Here is a 22,215-nt window from a genome sequence, read left to right on the forward strand (position 1 = left end):
CAGCTAAGAGATTCAGCACTTTGAGGACATGGTTTAGTAGTGAACATGTGGTGGTGATAGGTTGATGGCTGGACATGATGATCTTAAAGGTCTTTTTCAACCTTAATTTTAGGACTCTATACAGAGGTATAATACTTCCCAGAAAAATATCCCACACTCATAACACTTTTCACAAGTTGAATTTGTTTAAAATATTCCATTATTTTGCCTTCATTTAAAGAACAATCTTATTTTTTATTACCTAGTGTTCAACATATTGTAGGAGTTTAACAAAGCTGACTTATTAAAAAACAGCCTTTCTGTGCTATAAAACTAATACCTACATACCACTTTCTATTTCTCCCATTCTAGAAGAGCAGAAAGAAGGATGTTGTAGCTAAACCACTAATTTTCTATAAAAAACATTTGAATTCCATATAACACTCTTTAATGTTGTTTCCTGATTTGTAGCAGTATTTCTGTACAAAAATTGACTTGCCTTCTCAAAAGCAGTAAACTTGGATAAAAATGTCATATGGCCTTACATAAAGATCTGGTTACTACAGAGACAAAGCTCCCCTGATTTTCTGAAAGAGTTTAGAAAAGGAAAACACAAAAATTCATTAAGATCACAAACAATATTTCTTATCTTCTTGACTTGACCTGGAGTGCATCTATTGAAATTTGCCTGTTGGTGTCACAGCAATGATACATTGACAATTAGTATTTTATGACATTATTTAGATAGTGTGTAGAAAGTGAGGGAAACACTTCTGAACAAAACAGGTTATGAATTCTGCATGAATTCTGCATGAAGTGCCTGAAAAGAGACACAGAGTCTCCTTAATAATGGAAGAATATGTTGATCTTTGTGTAGAAAAGGGAAATGGCTTGAAATGTTTTGCAATTTAATTAAAGTGTCATCTACTTGTATAAAATTTACTTTATATCCTCTAATGAGCGCATCAAACTTTCCAGGAAATTCCTTGTCTCGTAGCATCACAAGGAAATTGTAGATAGATAAGAGCCTTTAGCCTTGCATTTGTGCCACACCAACATTTGATTTTTTTTTTTTTTAGACTCCACTTTCCTTCCATGTCTTGATATTTGGTTAGAGGCCTTTAAATGTGCGTGTGTGATCAGACACTCATCATCATCAGAGCCCAGCAAAACAGCTCGTCCTTATGGACATTTGAAATAAAGCCAGTCCTAGCAAAGAGATTGCTTGCAAGAATTGCCAACAAATTAGATGAATTTTTAGAGTGGATATGAAGTCTGGTTAAACAAACATTTCATTTCTTTTAGCAGCTGATTGATTGATTCCAAACAAAAAAGCTGTGCCATCTGGTCCTTAAAAACAAGCAGCATTACACATTCATTTTTAAAGAATTGTATAGGAAAATATCTATGTAATTCACCATTTTTATGCATATATACACGCACAACAATGTCTATAAATTGTCTGTTTTACTTTTTCTTAGCATAACATTATTTCTTCATATTTAATGCATATAATTTTGTAAAAATTCTACATTTGTAAGAAAATATGGGAATTACTAGGGAAGGTTCTATCTACAATGCTTCTTATAATGTCTGAGCTATTCATCATACATTTTGACAAACAATTTTATTACTTGAAATAGAAAGCAATATTCAAGGAAAAACAGAAACAAACCTGTCTGGTATATCAATTAAACTTATTCCAGCAAATACTGTAACATTTCAGACCTTGCTGGGCCAGAGAATTATTTCTGTATGTATTTAATAGAGTAGTTGCATAGCTGTGTAGAGACAGGTATTGTATGTAGGGTGAAATTTCACAATTTTGAAATTCAATGTTATTCTGAGTTGTTATAAAACATGAACAATTAAAAAATCTACAGGGTGAAAACTCATAAGCTCTTTTAGTATCTCTTGAAAAAAAGCTTAAGGGTAAAAGTATGTTGTATCAATAGAAGTAATAGAAACTTAAACAAGAATATAAACAAAGTTATGAACTACATTGTTAAAAACACTTTAAAATATGCCCTTGAAAAAGTATTAATTTTCCTCTCTCTCCCCAAGCCATTAGAATTGTCTTCCTATTCTGGCTTTTCCTCACATTACAAAAGCAGAAATTATGTCCTGCAAGCTTTTAATCACTTCTATAATTTTGGAAAGATGCTTTGTTTCTGTGAACCTCAAGGATATTATTTTAATGTCAGAGGTACAATTCTTGGTATACAAACAGGATCCATTAATTGTGCTAAGAATTTTTTTCCCCCAAGTTACAACTATTCTTATTGCTCTGTTTTATTTCATTTCAGCTATTTATGAACTCTCTTGTGAAGCATACAAACACTTGGGCAAGACTTCAAATTACTACTGGATAGATCCAGATGGCAGTGGGGCACTGGGACCTTTGAAAGTTTACTGCAACATGACAGGTAACTGCATTCTATTTACTAATTAAGTTGGTTGAAGGGGGGATTTGTTTTTTGGGGTCTTTTTAAATGTAGTTAGGAGCAAGAGGCTGTTCATATTTCATATTTCTTGTTAAAAAAAAATAATTACTAAGAGCTTTTCATCAGGGATCACCAAATCTGCAGTCACTATTCAGGATCGACTGAGCAAGGCAGTAGTTACTCCATTTAATAAGCTTTTTGAATTGCACCTATTAGTGTTAATAGGTCTTTGTATCCTAAAGTTGCATCATTTAAAAAAAAAATTAAAAGATACACACAGAAAAAGTCGATAGATATGACCATTTACCAAAGCTGTTGTATCTATATAACCTAGTGAAATTCAGTAGTATCTGTTGTTCATGGGGTGTTGCAGAAGGCAGCTTACCACCACAGGCAGAGAATAGAAAAAAAAAATTTTTTTGTGAACTTAAAGCTAAGTAACCTACAAATTTATCTATACTGATTGGTATGTGGAGTATACTAACTGAATAAAAATAATACAGCATGGTAGTGATATTTTATTTTGATGGAGATTCTTAATTCTATTTTCTTCTCTAGTCTGAGTCAAATCTAAATATTCCTGTTCTTCCACTACATAAAACAAGTATCTCTATATTAAATTACTACACAAGATACTAATGCACATTTTAAATTCACCTTTTTTCATTCAGGTGAAATTAGCAAGTAGAGAACATCTTAATGACTAAAAATGTGAAGTGCAACTTTCTCGTTCCATTCCCTGACAGAGCAAGTCCACAAAGTTGGAAAAGTGAATATCAATCTTTGCAAAACAAGGTGGTTTAACAGCTATGTACTACTTTCACAATTAATGTAGTATAGTTTTACTGGAGCAAAATGTTGGATAATAAGCATCACTCTCACTTGACTGTAAGCCTTCTGGGGCAAGGAAAATATCCTGAAAAGCCACTGAAATTGTTTGTTGTGAAATTATGTCTTTAGCTCTTTAATATGCTGCATCACAAATATGGAGCCACCAATTCATAATTTCATCATTATATCAGCATTTCACCTACAGAGTCTATAATCAGAAAGCATTAGCATACCCAAATGTGACAAACAATATTAAAAAGAAAAAAAAGAGAGAGGAAATTGTGGTGCAGAAGACAGCTGTCTGGGCATATTTCTGGGCATAATCCGTATCCAAATTTAGTATGTCTTAATTTAGTAAACTGGCGATTGTCATGACAAGACCCCCCCTTCACAGATGTTGCTGTGGTAACTAAAAATTTTTCTGGTATCTAAGATGTGTTGGTGATTCAATAATGCAGTCAAAGTCAGAAATATGTAATTGCATGTGCTCCCTGCAGCAGTCAAAGGTGTCTACAAACAACTCTATTTTCAAATAAATACCCAAGCTTCTCCTTCAAATTCTTTTGTCCTTGTCTTCTCCAAATAAAGGTTGTACTCAGAGTTGTGTTCTGACTGTGAAGAGGAACCAAGCACTTATATTTTATGTCCTCATAGTGGAATGAAGATGTCTGAGATATTACATTCCAACTATCTATTTCTGATGCAACAAAATAGCTTTTCAAAATCTAGGCCATTACTGTTCATGTTATGCAGTTCTCCAAATAGTTGTCTGTAGGAACTATGTAAATTTTAGGAAGTTTGTTTTCCTTTGTCTTTCTTTTTTATTTTTTTGAAAAATAGTATTTGAAATGTTTAGAGCTAAAAAGCTGGAATTTTTCAAATTAAGTCACTTATGGAAAAAGTATTCCTTGATGCTGTATTGTGGCACAATGTTTAACCATTTGACTGCTTTTCAGTTTAGCCTCTTTTGTGGCTAAGGTCAACAGGGAACTCTTTCAAAGCTCTGTCGTCTCACCCTCTTTCAGAGGCAGGTCCGCAAGACAAAGTTAGACTCTGTATTCAAGCCATTTTTTCCAAAGTTGGAGGGTTTCTCTCTCAGTATCCAGTTTGACCTTTCAGGTTTTCTCCTTAATTGTTATTAGAACAGCAGCTGTAGAGGAAAGAATTGCTCTTTTAAGGTATATGTTAGAATATCTTAATATCCTATATTTTTTGTGCAAAGTTTGAGTATATTGCAGTTTCATTCCATGCTCTGTTTAATATTGCTGAATCTCTAGGCCTGTTTCCTTTTCCTCTGACAGATTTAGTTTTAGTCCCATTGAAAAAGACACAAGAAATAAATTGATTACTCCCCGTTTTTAATGTTTCTCTTTTTCTCTCTTTGGTACAAGGAGGATGGGGAAAAGTGTCAGATGAGTAAGATTATTAAAATCTTACTTTGTCTATTTGTCCTGTAAGAATTTTTAGAGTGAGGAATAAGTAGAGGAACAAGGCAGAGGGACCATGAGGGCCGAATTATTTATCCTAATGGCTGTAAGGGATGTCATCAGGAGAGGCAGATCAGCACTCCTTCAGGCTTTAAGCTGAGGACAGGAAAATCATAGCCTGCTCTTTCTAGTGGTTCATCACTTAGACTACTGATGCAAAGTAGAACAGAAAGGTTTCATAATGTATTTTACCACAAGATATGTCAGTTAATTCTTTCTATTGGTCCTGAAGTCTTTATGCCTCCATGATGCAGCTTTTATCTCATTTCAGCATCCAAATAGCTCCAAGCATAATGGCTCCATTTGAGTGGTACTTAGCCTATCTCCTTTCCAGTACAATTCGTTTGCCTCAAGCTGCTCATCTTCAAACAGTTTGAGAAATCATTATGAGTATTCACAGCCTGCCTCAATAAGGTCAAATGTACGAGGTGACTTCTCTACCCACTCTCCTCCTTCCCTTCGCTCTCTTCAATTTTTTTTAACAGAAGAGGCACATTTGATATTTACTAGAATGACTTTGTGAGCAGACATTAAACAACCACAAGAGTTGTATCCTGTGACTTTTCTCTCTTCTCTCTGTAAATAGTGGGTCAATGGAGTGTTTTATACTATGAAATATGTAGAAACATATGGCATGAATATAAATGTGCCACCCCTACATCCTAAAGAAAAGTGCCCTAGAAGCAGTAAATGTTTGATTCTATTGCTCATATCCATATAATCGGTTCTCTCATATGAGAATTCTTACCTGAGAATGAACTGCATTACTGAACTTCCAAGGTACCAGTTACTGAACTTCCAAGGTACCAGAACTTTTATTCATGCATGCATATATATATATATATATATATATATATATTTATAACAAAATGCTGAGGAATTTAATTCAATAAAGTAAAGATTGGAAGAAGTTAATTTTTTTTGTTGTTAACTAGAATAGAATTAATTGATACATATTTAAAGGGAATAAACAAAATTTTGTCATTGGACAATGCAAAGTTGTGTAATGATGATTACAGAGACCTTACCTAGTGTAATCTCATTGCTGAAAGCATTCTATAATAATATTTCAGTCCTTAAAACAGAGGAAGAAAAATGGCTTCATTGTCTCAATTCTTACATATGAGATGAAGATTTTATTTCTAACAGCATGTCATACACTTTTCTTTCCATTGTAGAGGGGTTTTGGGAGGCTTTTTTAATAGTCTGTCATTTTTGCAAGTTAAAATTATATTTGAGATGTAAAAACAGGAACAAATATTTGAAATGCATTTGGGCTGTTGTTGCAGGGTATCCAAGCTTGTTTCCCTGCAGATGAAACAAGAGCAGAAACAAACAGAGGAAAAAAAAAAAAAAGTGAGGGAGAAACTATCAACTCGTTTAGGACACTGTTTTAGGTTGTTTTGACATACCAAGCTAGACTCTGTGAAAAAAGAAATGAGAAAAATACTGAGAAAGAAGAAAATAGTCATTGGAACATCAGGGCATCATGTCTATAGCAGCAACTCTGATGGCAGATTTTCTTCCTAAGGTGAGTTCATCTTCCAAGCATCAGAGTAAAATAATAGACCCATGAGAAACCTGGAGACAGAGCAGACTATGTTTACATCTTTGCCTGCCAAGTTGGCTGAAGCATCCTGCATCTCAGCTTTAGTTCATTGATTATATTTTTCATCTGCTCTTATTTACAAGGCATGTCCTTTTTATTCTAGGTTTCATGGGTACATATTTTCATTTTTAATCAGCTTTTCTTGTTGTTGTTATTTTTATTTTATGTCAAGTTTGGCTTTCTTGCTCGTTGTGGTACTTTAATGTATCTCAGCAAATTTGGCTAGTGTATTCTTCCCCCTTGCTGTGGAACACAGTACTGACTGGCTACAGAAGTGATCATGGTTGTTTTTCCATCTGGATACAACTTTCCACTCAGCCTCTATCAGTTGACAGACTGTAATTATTAGCCTTTACCCAGACTCATCTTGATTAGATGCAGCTTGCTGTCTGGGGTCCTTGTGAAATAAATCAGGATGTTTTTCTGTTTGGTTTGTTGGGTGTGCCTCAGGTTATCACTAAAAAGTGATGTTGTTAGGCACCCTTGTGCTTGGCAGTTATTTGGGTTTGACTGGTTAAAGCCACTATCCATATGGCAAGGAATGAGTGAGAGCAGTCTGTTGCTGTGTTCTATGACAGCATGTCAAGTTTGTCATATTGTCAGGCTTTTAAGGATGGAAGAGTAAAGGACTGCAGCCTGGTATTAAGGGCCATAAGATTGTGAGGGTTGTTTTTATTTATCTCTTATAATGTTCACAACTTAAACATACACTGCCTTAGAAACAGCCTCCACCACAGATGAAGGCTCTGATAATCTCAGGGCTTTTCATAATATAAAATCATAGAATTTGGGGGGGGGAAGGAAAGGTTGTGAATCAACACCTGGTGACTTTGTTAAGCAAAAATGTTTAATAATGAAAATGTGATGCCATGACTTTAGGGTTTGAGTAAATAAGTCGTGTTAAATTCACATGACCCTAAATGATGTTGGAATATCTCTAGATGTTTTCTGCAGTCACCCCTGCATGTGTAGAAAGTGAAAAGCTACCCCAGTTTGCAACTGCTGAGAAAATATCTAAACCATAAAACAAAAAATGTCATGTGAAGTCTGCCTTCAGGACAAAGTTCTTGATTTGCTCTGTTTCAGAAGAGAACAAGCTTTATCATTGACACTCAAGGTGGCTTCTTAAGTCACCAAGCAATAGAAACATTTCTGGCTGTCTGACTACATTCCTGTAATTCTTCCTTTTTTTTTCTGCCCCACTTCAAACTCTGAAGCATAATATAAGAATATGCATGAATAAAAGTATGTAATGTCATGTCATGTCATGTAATCATCTTAATGTATTTCAGATTCTCATAGTTGGAGCAAATTATGTCAGGCATAAGATAACTAAATATGTAATGACCTCAAGGCAGGAGAACAAATTGGCTTTTGAGAGTGACACAGCAGACTTAGTTAAAAGTAAAGCAGAGTCTTTGTTTTGCTGAATTATTTGGTCTAGGAGAAGCAAAAAATGCTCACATCACCTGTAATCAGAAAATATTCCTTATTTGCTGGAAACCAAGCTCTCAGAAATTAGAATACAACAATCCTTTTTAGAATTCTGTGCATTGCAGGACCCGCAAGCCCATATTTCAAGAAATATGTCCATAACTGGAGGAGCAGAAAAAAGGGATGGTTGAAAATAAAATTATGAGGAGTACCATTTACCTCAAACTGTTACTGTGAATGCTAGAAGCAAATATTTAGTTCTGGATTCACTCCCACACACTTGTTCCCTACTGGGGATGTAAGGAACTTGGCACAAGCTGCTTCAGGCCAGTGATATGCTTCAGTTATCCCTAGAAAATTGTTCCTGTAGAGAATATTATTGAAAGGCCAAACAAAACTTGTGTTTTCTGTAGAACTTTTATTATTGCTTTTGGTCAGAAAATTAAGGTCAAGTTAAGGCTAGACAGTTAAATTACCCCTGAAATAGTGGGAGTTAGTGGTGGTGTTTTGCAAACTTTCTTTTATTGTGATGATAATATTTTCTCAGAGTTCTTCTGTTATTTCGGGGGAGTGGTACAGATGATGTGAGGTGTGTGGTTTTGCGTACTCCCTGTATTACTGGGAAAACTGCTCCGTGCTTCTGTGGGCTTTTAGCTGTACTGCCTCAAAGCCTGGAAGGTGTGAGTCACTAACTTCTTGTGGGACTTGTAGTATACAGAAATGCTTTTATATGTGCTTCTCGCTTACTGCTTCCTTGTCCTTAATCAACAGTGCAAAGAACAACTTCTCATCAATTCCTATCCATGGCTGCTTTTTATTGACTGCTACTGATGTCTCAGGTTTTAGCTTTCATATTTTTCAGTTTCTGTACTGCTTTATTGTGTAGTTCTGAGCTTCATATAAGGGGATAGTAAGCTCTCTTCACAGGGTAGATAGGCTAAAAACATTCCTTCCCTAGCTGGGGACCAAGGATGAGTGATCCCAATCCCAGTGGGATCTCAATGATCTCACTCCCAATCCCAGCAGTGGACTGAAGAGAGGAAAACAAGAAGGATTGGACTTCATAAGCTAAAGCTGTAACTGGACAATTAACTCCAATATGCTAATGGACCAAAACTTATAAAACTGAGAGGCCCTGTGACCGGTGGTACAATTTTGTGACCATTTTGGTTTCATCTTGGGTGTAACCCTGGCTGGGCTCTTGTGCTGCCAAAGGTGTATCCATTGAGGCCTTTAAATAAATACCTACTTTATTCTTTTACTGCCTCTAGCCTGTGCTCTAGGTCAGCCTTCACAAGGTCTCACTACTACTGTCTTGTCTTGCTGACCATGGGACTAGGAAGAAAACCATTTACCTGTGCAGAATGTTGTTCTTATTGATAATTTCTCTGAAACTGGAACAATGGAGTTAAATGTTAAAAGAGCAGATTAGTTAAAAGGAAATATCTAAAGTCCTGTTCAGACCACAAATGGTATATTAAGTTCACTTATTTCTGAAACAGATAGACAAGTGATGAAAAAATTGCAGGCAATTTCTAGGAGTGGAAAGAGATTTATTCTACTCTAGAATTTCCAACCAGCATTCAGGGTGCAGTGCTGCCACCCTGATGTATAATTTTCTAAATAAATTTGCCTATAAGGGCAGGTAAACTATGTTGACACTATTGCTGTTAAAAATTCTCAGGCTTTCTTTTATGCTCTGAAAGGCAAGTTATAAAAAGAAATTACTTGGGTAATGAATAAGCTGCAGAAGATATCCATTTTGATCTGCATTTACACATTTAGGGAATGTACTGCTGATGCAGTTTCTCCAGGCAGGCAGGAGATTACAGAATGATTCTCCCATGTCTCCCTATCAGGAACTTCCTAAAAAGTGAATTAATATAGATTATGTAAGAATGTGAGTGTACAATGTTATAAAGTTTTTGTGTTAAGGCTATCTTTGAACACTCCATGACCCCAAGATTATTTACATGTTTCATTTTATCACTTAAAATTAGTCTTACTGCTTTTCTACAGAAGAGAACAAAGGCACAGTAACTATAACACAAACTTAGAGACAATATTTTTTATTAATTTTGACTATGGGTCCTCAGTATACTTTTTAGGGTAGCACCAGAAGCATGCTGTAGACTCCCCTCCACCACTTCCACATGGTGGGAAAAAAACTGAGAGGGAATAGCAATGAGGGCAAAAATTACTTAAATCTGATATCATTTCCTGATATCAGGAAAGCAGCCTTTTCTTTTTAGCTGCAAGGTCACAGAAAGTAGCACTTCCACTGAAAATATGGTAGTCAATCAGAAAATGTTATGAAGAGATCCATTAAAACCAATGACAAAATTTCCTGGAAGAGCAGACTTGGTTGCAACCTACTGAGCTTATCCCTTGCTCCACAGCACCAGAAAGTGAAGATTGGTTGAAATAAACAGGACACAACTCAAAAACAAACTAATGCTAGAATTCCATAAGGTTTAGTGAGAAGAGTCCAACCAACTTGACCACAGGATGAGCTGTGAAACTTCGTACAGTGAGTAGGGAACATCTACAGCCTTGCACAGAAAATTTTTAGATTTGGAATGGAAAGCTGCTGTTGCCAACCAGGTGTCTTGTTCAAAAAGTCTTAACTGATAGGTGTAAGGATCTCCTTCTTCTTGTGTACTGGAAGCCAAGTGTTTCAATGTTAGGGATCTGGGTTCATTTTCATTATGTTCAGAATTCACATTATTAAGAGAATTAACATGCTTTTTATGCTTCCTGCTTTAGAGTTTTTTTCCATTTGTTAAGCCCAAGTTTTCTTTTCTTCAGGAGGCCTGGAAATATTCCCTTTACTTAGTATGTTTCAGGTAATGCTTCCCTGAGTGAGAGCTATTGAGGTAATAATCTTCCATTACTCTAGATGAGATTTATTAGACTAACTCTGCACACACCGAAGCATTTAATAGTAAGCAAATTAGGAAAACTAGTGAGAATAAATTATTACCTTCCTAATATTATTTTTTGTGGGTTTTGCCAAAGCAGTACCCTAAACCTTGAGATGATACTCCTCCAAAGAGAATAGCTTTTTATCTTCATTTTGGGATGCACTTGTGCATCACAAATGGAAATCACAGTAGATTTTTCTTTCAGACCAGCGTTTGCTGACTACAAACAGAATTAAGCTTGTCAGTAGTGATAAAAAAATAAATATGTTTAATATCATGTCAGTAGTAATAGGAAAAAATACTGTCACAAAAAAAATTTGAAATGACAATGTTGAAATGAATTGTCTTGGATACCTAGGACCATCACTACTCGATTGGATTCCCTTTTTCTTAGCAATAGCTTCATGGATAGGAATTGGTGTTCTCACGGAGGCATGGGTATCCTATAGAAGCTAACTTAGTTCTCCATAGCCTGAGTGTGGATTATTTGTGGGTGTAGAACAGACATATTTCTGTCAGAAGCATTTTTCTACTTGAAGATGCATTATTACTAATTTTGTTCTGATAACTACCATAAAACTAAGCTGAAATGGTCAATCTTACTCGTGTTGTATGGTGAGCATCTGGTGAACAACCAGCTGAGCCAATTGGATGCTCAACAAAAAGTGTACTGAGACTATTCAGTGACTGACATCTCTGCTAGGCAGAGTAGAAACAACTGGGCCAGACTCATAAGTATTTCTGGTCAACAGTCATTAGCAAAAGGACTTATGACCTTGCTTTGTGCACTGGCATGAATATTCATGGCTTGCCTATCTCACTGCATAAACCAAATTACTTAGAAATTACAGATATATAGGAAATGAAAACTACAAAAAAAGGCACTAACCTACTTAATTAATGTTAATATTCAGAGGGGCTGGCTGACATTTCTGCAGTCTTTACCACTGTGTCCTGGAGCTCTGAGTGGTTGTTTTATTTCTGCCGGACACTGTTGCAGATTTTTGCTACAACTGCCGGATTAACATAAAAACCATGTTACTTAATGTCCAGCTGTATTGCAAACCTATACTTTCAAATGCTTTGCAGAGCTTTGTGACATCTGCAGTGGAAAAGAAACACTGCAGATGCCAGAGAACAGCAAACCACATTTTTCGTTACATCAGAGACAGAAGAATCAAATTAGAGTAGCTGCTGTTTCAACCTTCTTCCTAGGTAGAAGTTGCTAATAAATCGTATGGGCTTTAGTATCAAGTGAAGTGCCAAACCTAGACAATTTTTCAAGATTAAATTTTAATATTTTCAAATCACATAATGTTTTTTGAAAGTGTAAGTGACACAAAGATAATTTGTCTTGAAATTACTTCTGTTCCTCCCCATCCTTTTTTTTCAGGTCTGGGAGATGTCTTCTATTAACTCAGTTGCTAACATTTAGTTAAAATGTATTTTAAACTAATATTTTAATATTAACATCAATATTGTTTCTCTTCTGTTTCCCTTTTCAATAATGTTTTTTGTTTTATGTGGTCTCTAAGCTATTTCTTCAGATTCTTGAATGACACTGCATGTGGAGCAATTGTCAGTAGTATCTGTGTGCTTTTGAGCAAATAATAAAAGTAAACCTAAATCCTGACTCAGACCTGTGGATGTCTTGAAGTAGTCAGTTCCCTCAAAAGGTCTGTCCTTTTGTCTCTGTAAAAAACCCAGGGTTTATTTAATGTTTTATTTCTTTTAGGTAGGTATATTTTTTAGGTTTGGGGGTTTTTGTTTGCTTGTTCATTTTTTTTAAAGGTGATAGAAGGATTTTTATATTTCATGTATTTGCAACGTATTCTTATACCAGAGTGAATATCTGCCAAGTGACTGAAATAAAATAGATTTTGGAGAAAACAAGGCTGTTCATCCCTTTTCTACATAGTGCAAAGTTTTTTCCATTATTGGGAAATTCTTAAAAGCTTTATTTTGATCTTTTGCTTTTGTTGAATTTAGTGTTCACTGAATTTCAGCATTGACATTTTAATGCTGGATATTTTCATAGATGGCTTTGGGATCCAATCTTTTTTCATGGACTAAAAAAATGCTACACATGAAAGCTGGTTTCCATCATTGTTGAAAATTTCACTTCAAAAGTATTGCTTTATTCCAGACATCATCTTTTTATACTATGATGGAGAAATAATTTAAAATTCCAAATAAAATGTAGTCAAGCAGTTCTGTTGCCAGGAAAGTTGTGTGAGGTACACATGTACTTACCAAGAGAAAAGATCATGTATATATAAGGAAGAGTGATTGACAGAGGCCAAAAGGTAGGTCCAGGGCAAGCAAGCTGGAGTACATGAATAAGCTGTAGTCAACTTTTGCAGGAATCAGCTTCACCACATGTGGAATTTGTCTGATCGAGTGTAATATTCTCCATAACCTCTAAAAATCAGACTGGTGAATGCAAAGAAATGTTTCCTTGCAAATTTCTCTTTGCTCTAGAAAATGTTTTGCTGTTGTAATAGTTGGTTTCCATATATATTTTATACCTCAGTAGGAATAGAGGCAGTTTACCTCTTTCCAGATAATTATACAACACAACACTTAGCTATTCAGTTCTGTTGAACCTGAACTACAAAGTTCAATTATGCACAGTCGTGAACTTTTCAGCATCTCAAAATTATTAATTTAAAATATATAATTTCTCCTAATGAGATGTGTTAAATTTAATAATAGATTGTGTTATATTTCTCAGTGGTTTTGGAGTATATATATGGGATAGTATATGCAAAACTTTGATGAAAAAGCAAGTAATATTAGATCTAGTAAAAAAGCAATTTCATTTTCACATATGCCATTCTCTTCTCCAAATTTTGTGGTGTTTCCTAACACTGTGATTTCTATATTGAGGCATAATAAGACTATTGAGGAACACTAGGTTCATGGAAACAGATGTATTCCTTCTTTTTTTCTCATGTTAGAAAGAACTTTCTGAAAGCAAGATTCTGTTGGATATCTGCTAGCAGGAAGCCAGCGAGGCAGCTGGTGCAGCATTGGGCTTTCTCAGTGCTGCTTTTACACAGAGCTCTCTTTGAGCTACATTACACTTAGGGCGCAACTTTTACAGATGCGTAAAGGATACTTGAGTAGGATACTGCAAGGATAGTTGAAGTTTCTGAAAATGCTAATTTGTACTTTCTTAAAAGAAACATTTGTACAAAAGCACTCCCTTCAGGTGGAAATAATGTCCCCTGCAACGAGTTATGGTGTTTTAATGGTAGTCCTGAGATGAGAAGGAAAGTGAAGGAATCCTTTGTCTACAAAGTGAAAAACTTAACATTCAAGAATTTCCAGAAGTCAAAAATTTCTTATTGGTCTAGCATGCTCTTTATTCCCCATTCTTATAGTATTTTTAATTCTTCCATTAGAAGAATTATATTTGCGAACTTCATTACTTATAAGTGGAAATGAGATATTTGTCTTTTCTCAGGACCAAGCTGTGTCTTTTACTGTAAACTAGTATAGAAATTTATGTTTTTTTCTCTTCTACTGTCAAATTTAAATTGAGACAGAATGAGATAACGTTCAGAATAGGAAAATCTTTTAAGCATTTTTTACTGTAAACTAGCATAGAAATTTATGTTTTTTCTCTTTTACTGTCAAATTTAAATTGAGACAGAATGAGATAACGTTCAGAATAGGAAAATCTTTTAAGCATACTTTATTAAATTTGCTGACTTTACTTTGAAGTCTGATTGGCTTTTTCTTCTCTCCTAATGTCACTCTGTGCCACATATCAAACCACAGGTGTACTAAAAATTTTCATAATAAATAAAATAATGCATGGCATGGTAATTTAGTACAGAATTCAAGTCATGCTTCATCTGAGAGATTGCAAATAAAGACACTGAAGACATCAAAATTCTTCTGTCAGTCACAACATAACTAAATTTCATTCTGCTGTCCATCTTGTCTATCCAATATCAATGTTTCTTGAATTATCTAAAGAAATTTTAGCACAGATGTCAAAATCATGCAAAACATGATTTTGCACCAAAATATGTATAATAGTAGTTTTTGTTATTTAATTAGACAATGCTTAGGTTTACGTAGTAATTAAAATGTTATTCCTAAATTTAAATGTGGCCAATATGATTCAGAATAATGATGAAATAAACTAGCAAGAACATGCACTAAAACTTGGAAGTGTAAGTCCTCCAATCTGGAGGTGCCTTTTGAAAGAAAAATAGAATGTTTTTCAGGAGGTTGCCCAACATTCAGTTTATTGATGCAATAATTAGAAAGGGTACTTCAGCATACTATATTCCTCTTCCTGTCTGTCTACATACTGGGGTTTGCAGGATGTGAGAGAGGAGAGTGGAGTATGTTCTTCTTGAGAGTACTAAGTTGGATCAGTGAAGAGTATGGTGAGGATCCAAGCACTTAGCTGATGGTGGAATGAAAGGTAATGGGAGTTTTTATTGATAGCACTTGAGACCTGCATTAGTGTCTTTCTGTCTCTCTATGAAAATAAAAAATCAGCCAGAACAGCTCAAGAAAAGGTTTCTTATGGTTGTATCTAACATGCTGAAAGCTTTGAAGAACCCTTTTCTTCAGGATATACTTTGAAATATATTTTTTAAAACTGTGTTACTTTTTTCGGTAGTTCTAGGAAGACCTGTTTGGATCATAGCTAAAGGATTGTGCTATGTTGCTCTGTAAAAGAAAAATCAGGCAATAGTCGATTTTTTTTTACATGCATATGCTCCTATGATATGCTAGAATGAACTGAAAGATGCTTTAAAGGAGATGTATTTGATCTTTCTGTTTGTACAGTACTTGTTTATATATGAGGTTGCTCCTCAGAAAGTAGAATCAGTTGTTGATTCCTCAGTTATTGAACTGTTAAAAAAGTTTTCAGCCTTTGCCCATATTCTGCTCACTGTGCTGAAAACAACCACACTGTTAATTCTTTTATGTCCTTTGTTCTTGACTTTAATGTTCCTTAATCTAAACTGAACTGCAATTGCCATCTGTTAGACCAGGCACTTAAATGATCCAAGTCCTCCTTCATGTGGCTGTACTGTATCTCATTATTTATTGTTCCTTTCATAGAGGATTTTTTTTTAAACCCATGCTTCTAATAACACCCATAGGAGGTGATTTTTGACATTAGGGCCCAGATCAGATTTAAGCTTTTTTCCCCAGGCACTGTTTTTCAGCATAACAATATCTGTTGTTGCAGTCTTTTTTCTTTGAAGGCACGAGTGATCTCTATTCTGTTTCTCAAGGTACTCTTATCATTAACTTTTCGCAGACAACTGTGTTGAATAGTTCAAAATCTTCTCTAGTAATCCAGAGAATTCATCCTCTACTGGCTACTTCACTAGTATCCCTTGAGACTTCTAACAAGTTGCATTGGAACAGCCATTTCATTATCACTTCTCTGGAAACTTTTGGTTTCCTGAAAATTGTATTTTACTCAATTTCTTCCACTCTATTTTGTAAAGTATCTGAATTTATCTATTCTATATAAATTATTAGAAAATTATATAATTTAATATCACTGTAAGTTCACTAAATAAATAGTTTTCTCTTTCCTGAACTGTTATGAAAGAAATTATGTAAATACAAGGGAAGTGTGTTGCCTCACAGGATACCATCATAAGTAAAAAAGAACATAAGAGACTCGGTTAAATTTGAAGATTCATTATTATCTTGATCAAGAAACAATGGAAGGAAGGAATGAAAGGAATAGACATAGAAAATGAGTACAGGAATGGCTCAATTACATTTTGGAATTGCTTCTATTCCCCACCTAAATAGATTAAGAAACTGACTGGCTTTGCTTTCTATAGAATTCAATTCATAAGAACACTCTTCAATTACTTTTTTTTTTTTTTCTGAATATTGGATTTCTCTGTCTAAACCCCATTTTCTACATTAGTAAGATGATAGCAGTTCATATCACCAGAGTAACTGTACTGCAAAATTGACATTTTCAAATCTCAGGCAAGATTGTCAAAGCACTCATTAACTTCAAATGAATGTATATTTTTCATTTTTATAAACTCAGCTGTAGCTCCTTTGAAGTCCACAGCAGAATTAGTTTTAAATTGCTATGTATAGTTTTGAGCTTTTATATATAAACACACACCAAGAGAAATACAAAAGGATGGAGAAAAGGATATGGCCTGCTGTAATTTTTTCCACACCAGTTGTGTACCTCAGGTCTTGTGTCTACAACACTGTTGTAAAAAAGCTGCTTAGTTTATTCACATTGCTAGTGACTGTTGTGTTACCATTCCACACAATTTAACAATACCAAGTAGGCTCTTACCAGAAAATAAAATTTTCTGACCTTAAATTGCAGACTTTATAATATGAGATGATTACAATTCCAATTTTTGTCCTCCCTAGAAGGGAGTCCACTTTTAAATGGGTTACCCTGGTTTCTTGAGTGATTTGCAGTGTAGCATATAGTACAACATACTCCAGTAATCTAGTTTGAAGGGACAAAAGCACTGATGATGGTAAAAATCAGGACATCTGGTAAAGAACCACCTTCAAGCTTTTATATGCTCAGGAATTTTCAAAATCATCTTCTCCAAGATTTCAACCAGGAACCAAGGTGTTCTCATATATCAGCCAAATTTTAGGTCAGGAAACTGCATCCATCAAAAAACCCACAACAGATATATTGAGGGAGAGAGAGAGAGCAGTTGATCTTTCCTGAGAAATCAAACTGTTTTCTGATTTCTTGAAAATACCTGATAAAATAATATCTTAAGCATCTACGTCCAATAATTTAAAAAAAAATGTAAAACTCTAATAACAATCCATATAACTGTAGATTAAAATAAAAGGGGAAAAATTTATCCATAGCTGTGCAATAGAAGCATTATGTTTTCTGAAATTTATTTTTCAATCTTATTATCAGTAATTATCATTAGAAAAGATTACTTAATTTGTTTGTGAGAAGCAAGCCTTCTTGCTTAGCTGAGCACCAAGCAAATGAGTGAAGAAAGTTCAGTAATAGCAGAAACTGACTATCTGTAAAATACTCAATAGTGTATTGATAAATATCATCATAACATCATGAAGTATGTTAAATATTAAGTGGGAAAAATCACTTATGTTAATATTTGATTTGATCACTTGAATAGCTGGTGAACAAGGAAATTCTTAATTTCATTTCTCTTTTTATTAGTGAACCATTACTAGTACTTATTGATTATTTTATTAGCCACCTACTTCACTCTTTTTTGGAAAAAAGGAGTAGTGAGTGGGTAGAACGATAGGTTAGTGATTGCAACTGAAAAGTATTTTCAGAAAAAAAATTGTGTCACTTTATTGTCATTTTAAGGAAACTAGTGGTCATTTCCTTATTAAACAAATTATTCTTAAATTAAGGAACTTAATCTTACTATAACATATGTCTGTTAGAGAAGAACAGTTTCAGCAAAGAGTAATGTACAGACTAAATTAAGGGAACCTATTTTCTCTATAATTGCATCAAATCTATCAGCAGTTTGGATCTAATTAGATTGTTCTTAGTGAAAACCATTATGAATTCTATTAAGAATCTGTGATCACTGGCTTTTGGCATTCTATTCAAGTAAAATCATACTTCCTCTTAACTGCTAAAAACAAAATAATGGAAGAAACCCCCCCCTTTTTTTTTTCTCCTGGGCAACTGCAACACACTAAAAAAACCCTCTAAGATATGCATTTGAATTAAGAAGTGGTCATCTTGGAGTCCCTTATTTTCCTGAAGTGTTAGCAATTAGCTGCTGCTGGTACTCTGTCCTCCAGTGAGGAAGACAGAATCAGCCTAGTTAGGAGCTCATATACTTCCATGTCTAGGGGAAATGTATTTTGGTGGGGCCTAAGTCATGCACACAGCTGTGGCTGACAAATTGTCTCTAAACACTTGTGGTTAGCAATAGCCATATGCCAGGTGTTCTTCTGATATATAAATAACTGCTTGTGTATTAGGGGAATACTCATTCCAGTATTGTGGTGACAGTAATTGCCAGGAATACATAGCAAATTACTGTTAACTAGGACAGATTTTTTCACTTCTGTGTACCTTAAATGGGACTTCTGTGTACTATTGACAGAAAACAAGTATATATTAACTATGAATACCATAATCTGTTCTCAGCTACCTAGGGACTCTGCCATAAATGGTGAAGATACAGAATTTGAGATCATGTGAGCTATCTACATTATCTTTAGTGTAACGGAAGGTGACTGCAAGCTGGGTACTGATTCCATCTCTCTCAAGAATGGTTTCAAGAAATGAGGAGTTTCTGAGAAACTGAAAACATGAGTGAAGATTTGTCTTATCTTCAAGTTATAAAGCCTAGCTGCTTTCCATTGGAAGTGTAAACATGTTAACAAATTTTTAAGACTAAAAGGCAAAAAGCAGTTCGTAATCAGCACTCAGCAGATAAAGTTGAGATTTCTGCCTGGCATCTATCTCCTTTGAGTCTTCAAGATACCTTGAAGCCAGCCCCACATATATATAACTATATGTATTCAGGAGTCTGCATTTGGTGCAGAGGGGAGATGGATTTTTGTCTGTGACCACATTACCCTATTAATGTGTTTTCCCAGCCCCGGAAAAGCTCTACCATTCCCTACAGTTTTGGTCCTTGTGTCATGGAATTGCTATATAGTTAAATCAGGAAAATATGTGAAGACCATTCCTTACTCAGAGAAGAAGCTTCCTTCCTGTACACCAGCTGCAACTTCTGCTCCACCCTCTCTCTGTGCCTTACCTGCAGGCACAGGTACTTCAGCTTCCAGAGTTTGGACAGCTTGCTGAATGTGTTCATGGGTCTTTTGAGCCAGATTATCAAAAAATTAGTTGCAAGTGAAATAAGATCTAGGTTTATTTTCATTATCTGACCAAATGTATCCTAATCAATCTCCCATCATCTTTTAGACAGCAGGAAGAGATTGAGTTGCTTTTCTGTAAAAGATTATTGACTTTATGCACATATGTTTGTATGTTGATAAAAAGACCTATTGCAAGGTGCAACAAGAACTTAACTATTAGTAACACTTCAGAAAGGTCCTGAAGATGTTCAGAGGATGCATTTGACTGAGAGGAGTATGTTTACATCATTTTTAGTACAGTGTGCCACAGTAAAGATTAAGCTTCCTGACTTGGAGGGGAAATGACTGTATATTGGCTAGAATCTACTATCCAAAGGAAAATTCCTTCTCAAACATAGTGCCTAACACAATTCCTGTTGCTAGTCACATTCTGTACCTTCTTAGTGGCTAGTCTAGGAGTCTTTGCTGGATCAAAAATCCAATATGAGGCTTTAATTGTCCTAGTACATTCCTTGCTGATGCTTTTGTGCTCTTACATGTACAACATTTTCTGACACAAATGAGAGGTTTTTGTCAGTGAATGTGTAAAATATCTCAATCCTTTCTTGAAAATTAGTCTGCAGAAAACTTCCATACGAGGCTTTTAACAAAACTGGATTATATTTTCTATATAATTTGACAGCTGACAATTAAAAAAAATTTATTGGTTCTTGGGAGCAGGATTCCTTTCTCCTGATTTTTTAAATTTCTTTTTCTCAATGCTAAAATATTGTTGTGTTTTACAAAGAGCTTTGGACTAAGGATATGACTATTAAAATAATAACCATCTTGCATCACACACTGAATTTCATCTCATTTGGCTAGTCATGTGTACAACCTGTGGAGGATTTGTCTGCTTTACTTACCTTATCTCTGAACATTTGATTAGAAAGACTTAACACCATATCAGTTGCAAACAGATGAGTCCACATGATTCCAATATAATCCAAAATAGCCTGACATTATGCAGTAAAAATTAAGACTGGAAAATAAGGCAGAGTGCAGAATCCTGGAGATAAGGATAATCATAATGTGGAGAGCTATCTTTACTCTGGGTTGCACCAAAACTCATAGTGTATGTAAGCACATTCCTGTGAACTTGGTGAAATACTGAAGAACTTTTGAGTGTGTGTCAGTTTGGCAAAGTGTTTCCATATAGTTAAAATATCAAAGTGCAGGCCACAAATTTTAGAATGACTGAGATTTGCATTAACAGGCAAGAGATTTACATAGAAGAATTGAAAACATACTGCAATGCACTACATTTTATGGGTTTTATTGCTGTAAGGTACATCTGTCAGGTGAATTAGTATACTTAGAAAATGCCAGGTGATCTCCCTGGAGAATCAGGTTTTTTGATAAATACAGCAAAGTTAGCAGTGTGGGTGTGTTTTGTTTCTGCATCTCTGAAGGACAACTGCGGTCAGTGGTGTTGCTTGACAGAGCAGCTAGAGAAAAGGCCTGACTCATTTGGGAATCTGGGCTTTCTTACAAGCCAGTTTAAGACACCAGAGTAGATTCCTTGTGATGTTTTTAAGGTTCTGCATTTTTTATTTCAAGACAGATTTATTTGACTTTGCCCTCAGGGGTAGAAATATATAAGGCAGAAAAATTAAAAGAAAAACAGAAAAACAATTTAAAATGTGAAAGAACCTTACATGACATCTATTACTGACAAAATCTGATTCACTTCTAGGAAATTTTGTGGTAATGTGTTTCAGGTTAATATATAGAGAAAAGAGAATTTTCTATGGTTTATTTACAAAGGATAGTTGACCTATTTCAGTCCTTGTCTATGTGAGATGCACAATATGAGTAGTACATATAAGCTGAGATAGTGGATTTTTAGAGTGGTACCCAGTCAACCTAAATTTTAAAAATTCTTCACACCTAAGTGATAGAATAGCATTCTTACAGGAAGACAGTATCAATAATATTGACTGAATCTTCATAGTTTTCATTCTGAAGCCCTATATTACTCAGATAATATTTTTTTTCATTTTGGTTCAGTGGAATGTCCCTCTAAGAAAAATAAATGGTTGGTCTATAACAGAAAGGTTTCTGTGCCTTGTCTTTGTTTCCTTTCTAAACTTCCTTCCAACTTCAACAAATCTTGCTACAAAAGGAGTGTGGGATGTGCTGTTTCATTATTATAATACCTCATCTTAAATCTTCTCTGGTAACTACTGAGAAATGGTTCACATTTGTAACATTTCTAGTGACTTATTTTTCAGTAGTTTAGAGAAATATAATGCATCTATACACTGTTCTGTGTTGGATATAACACACTTTTTGTATGACCCTGCAAAAAAAGTTTGTTGGAGGTGTTGAGTTTTGGCCAATATTGCTGTATTTCTTATTAAAAAATTTGAAGTCGTCTTTCCTTCTTCTTTGTGCCTTTTCACAACTAAACAGAAGATTTTGTATTTTCATTCTACTTTGATTAGTTCCTATGGTACTATCTGTACCATAACCATAATCAGTAAAGTTATATGGTGCTGCTGTTTTAAAATATTTAAGTCTCAATAAGCAGTACTTTTGTTTTAGCCTAGAACACATATTGGGTAAAAAAATGTGGAAAAATTTTCAGTGTTAATTGCTAAATGTGTAACCACATCAGAATTTGGTGCTTGCTTCTTGTT

At 34.8% G+C, this 22,215-nt stretch overlaps 1 protein-coding gene across 1 annotated transcript in view; it reads left to right on the top strand.

Moving 5' to 3' along the window:
- Window positions 1–22,215, top strand: part of CNTNAP2 (contactin associated protein 2) — a 1,016,974-nt gene that overhangs the window by 687,146 nt on the left and 307,613 nt on the right. Inside the window, exon 12 of the mRNA XM_039715193.1 lies at window positions 2,286–2,405. Coding sequence (XP_039571127.1) covers window positions 2,286–2,405 — 120 coding nt within the window. The remainder of the gene's footprint in view (window positions 1–2,285; window positions 2,406–22,215) is intronic.

The sequence above is a fragment of the Passer montanus genome, unplaced genomic scaffold (assembly GCF_014805655.1).
Source record: "Passer montanus isolate IOZ18808 unplaced genomic scaffold, ASM1480565v1 scaffold32, whole genome shotgun sequence".
NCBI classification, from domain to species: Eukaryota; Metazoa; Chordata; class Aves; order Passeriformes; family Passeridae; genus Passer; species Passer montanus.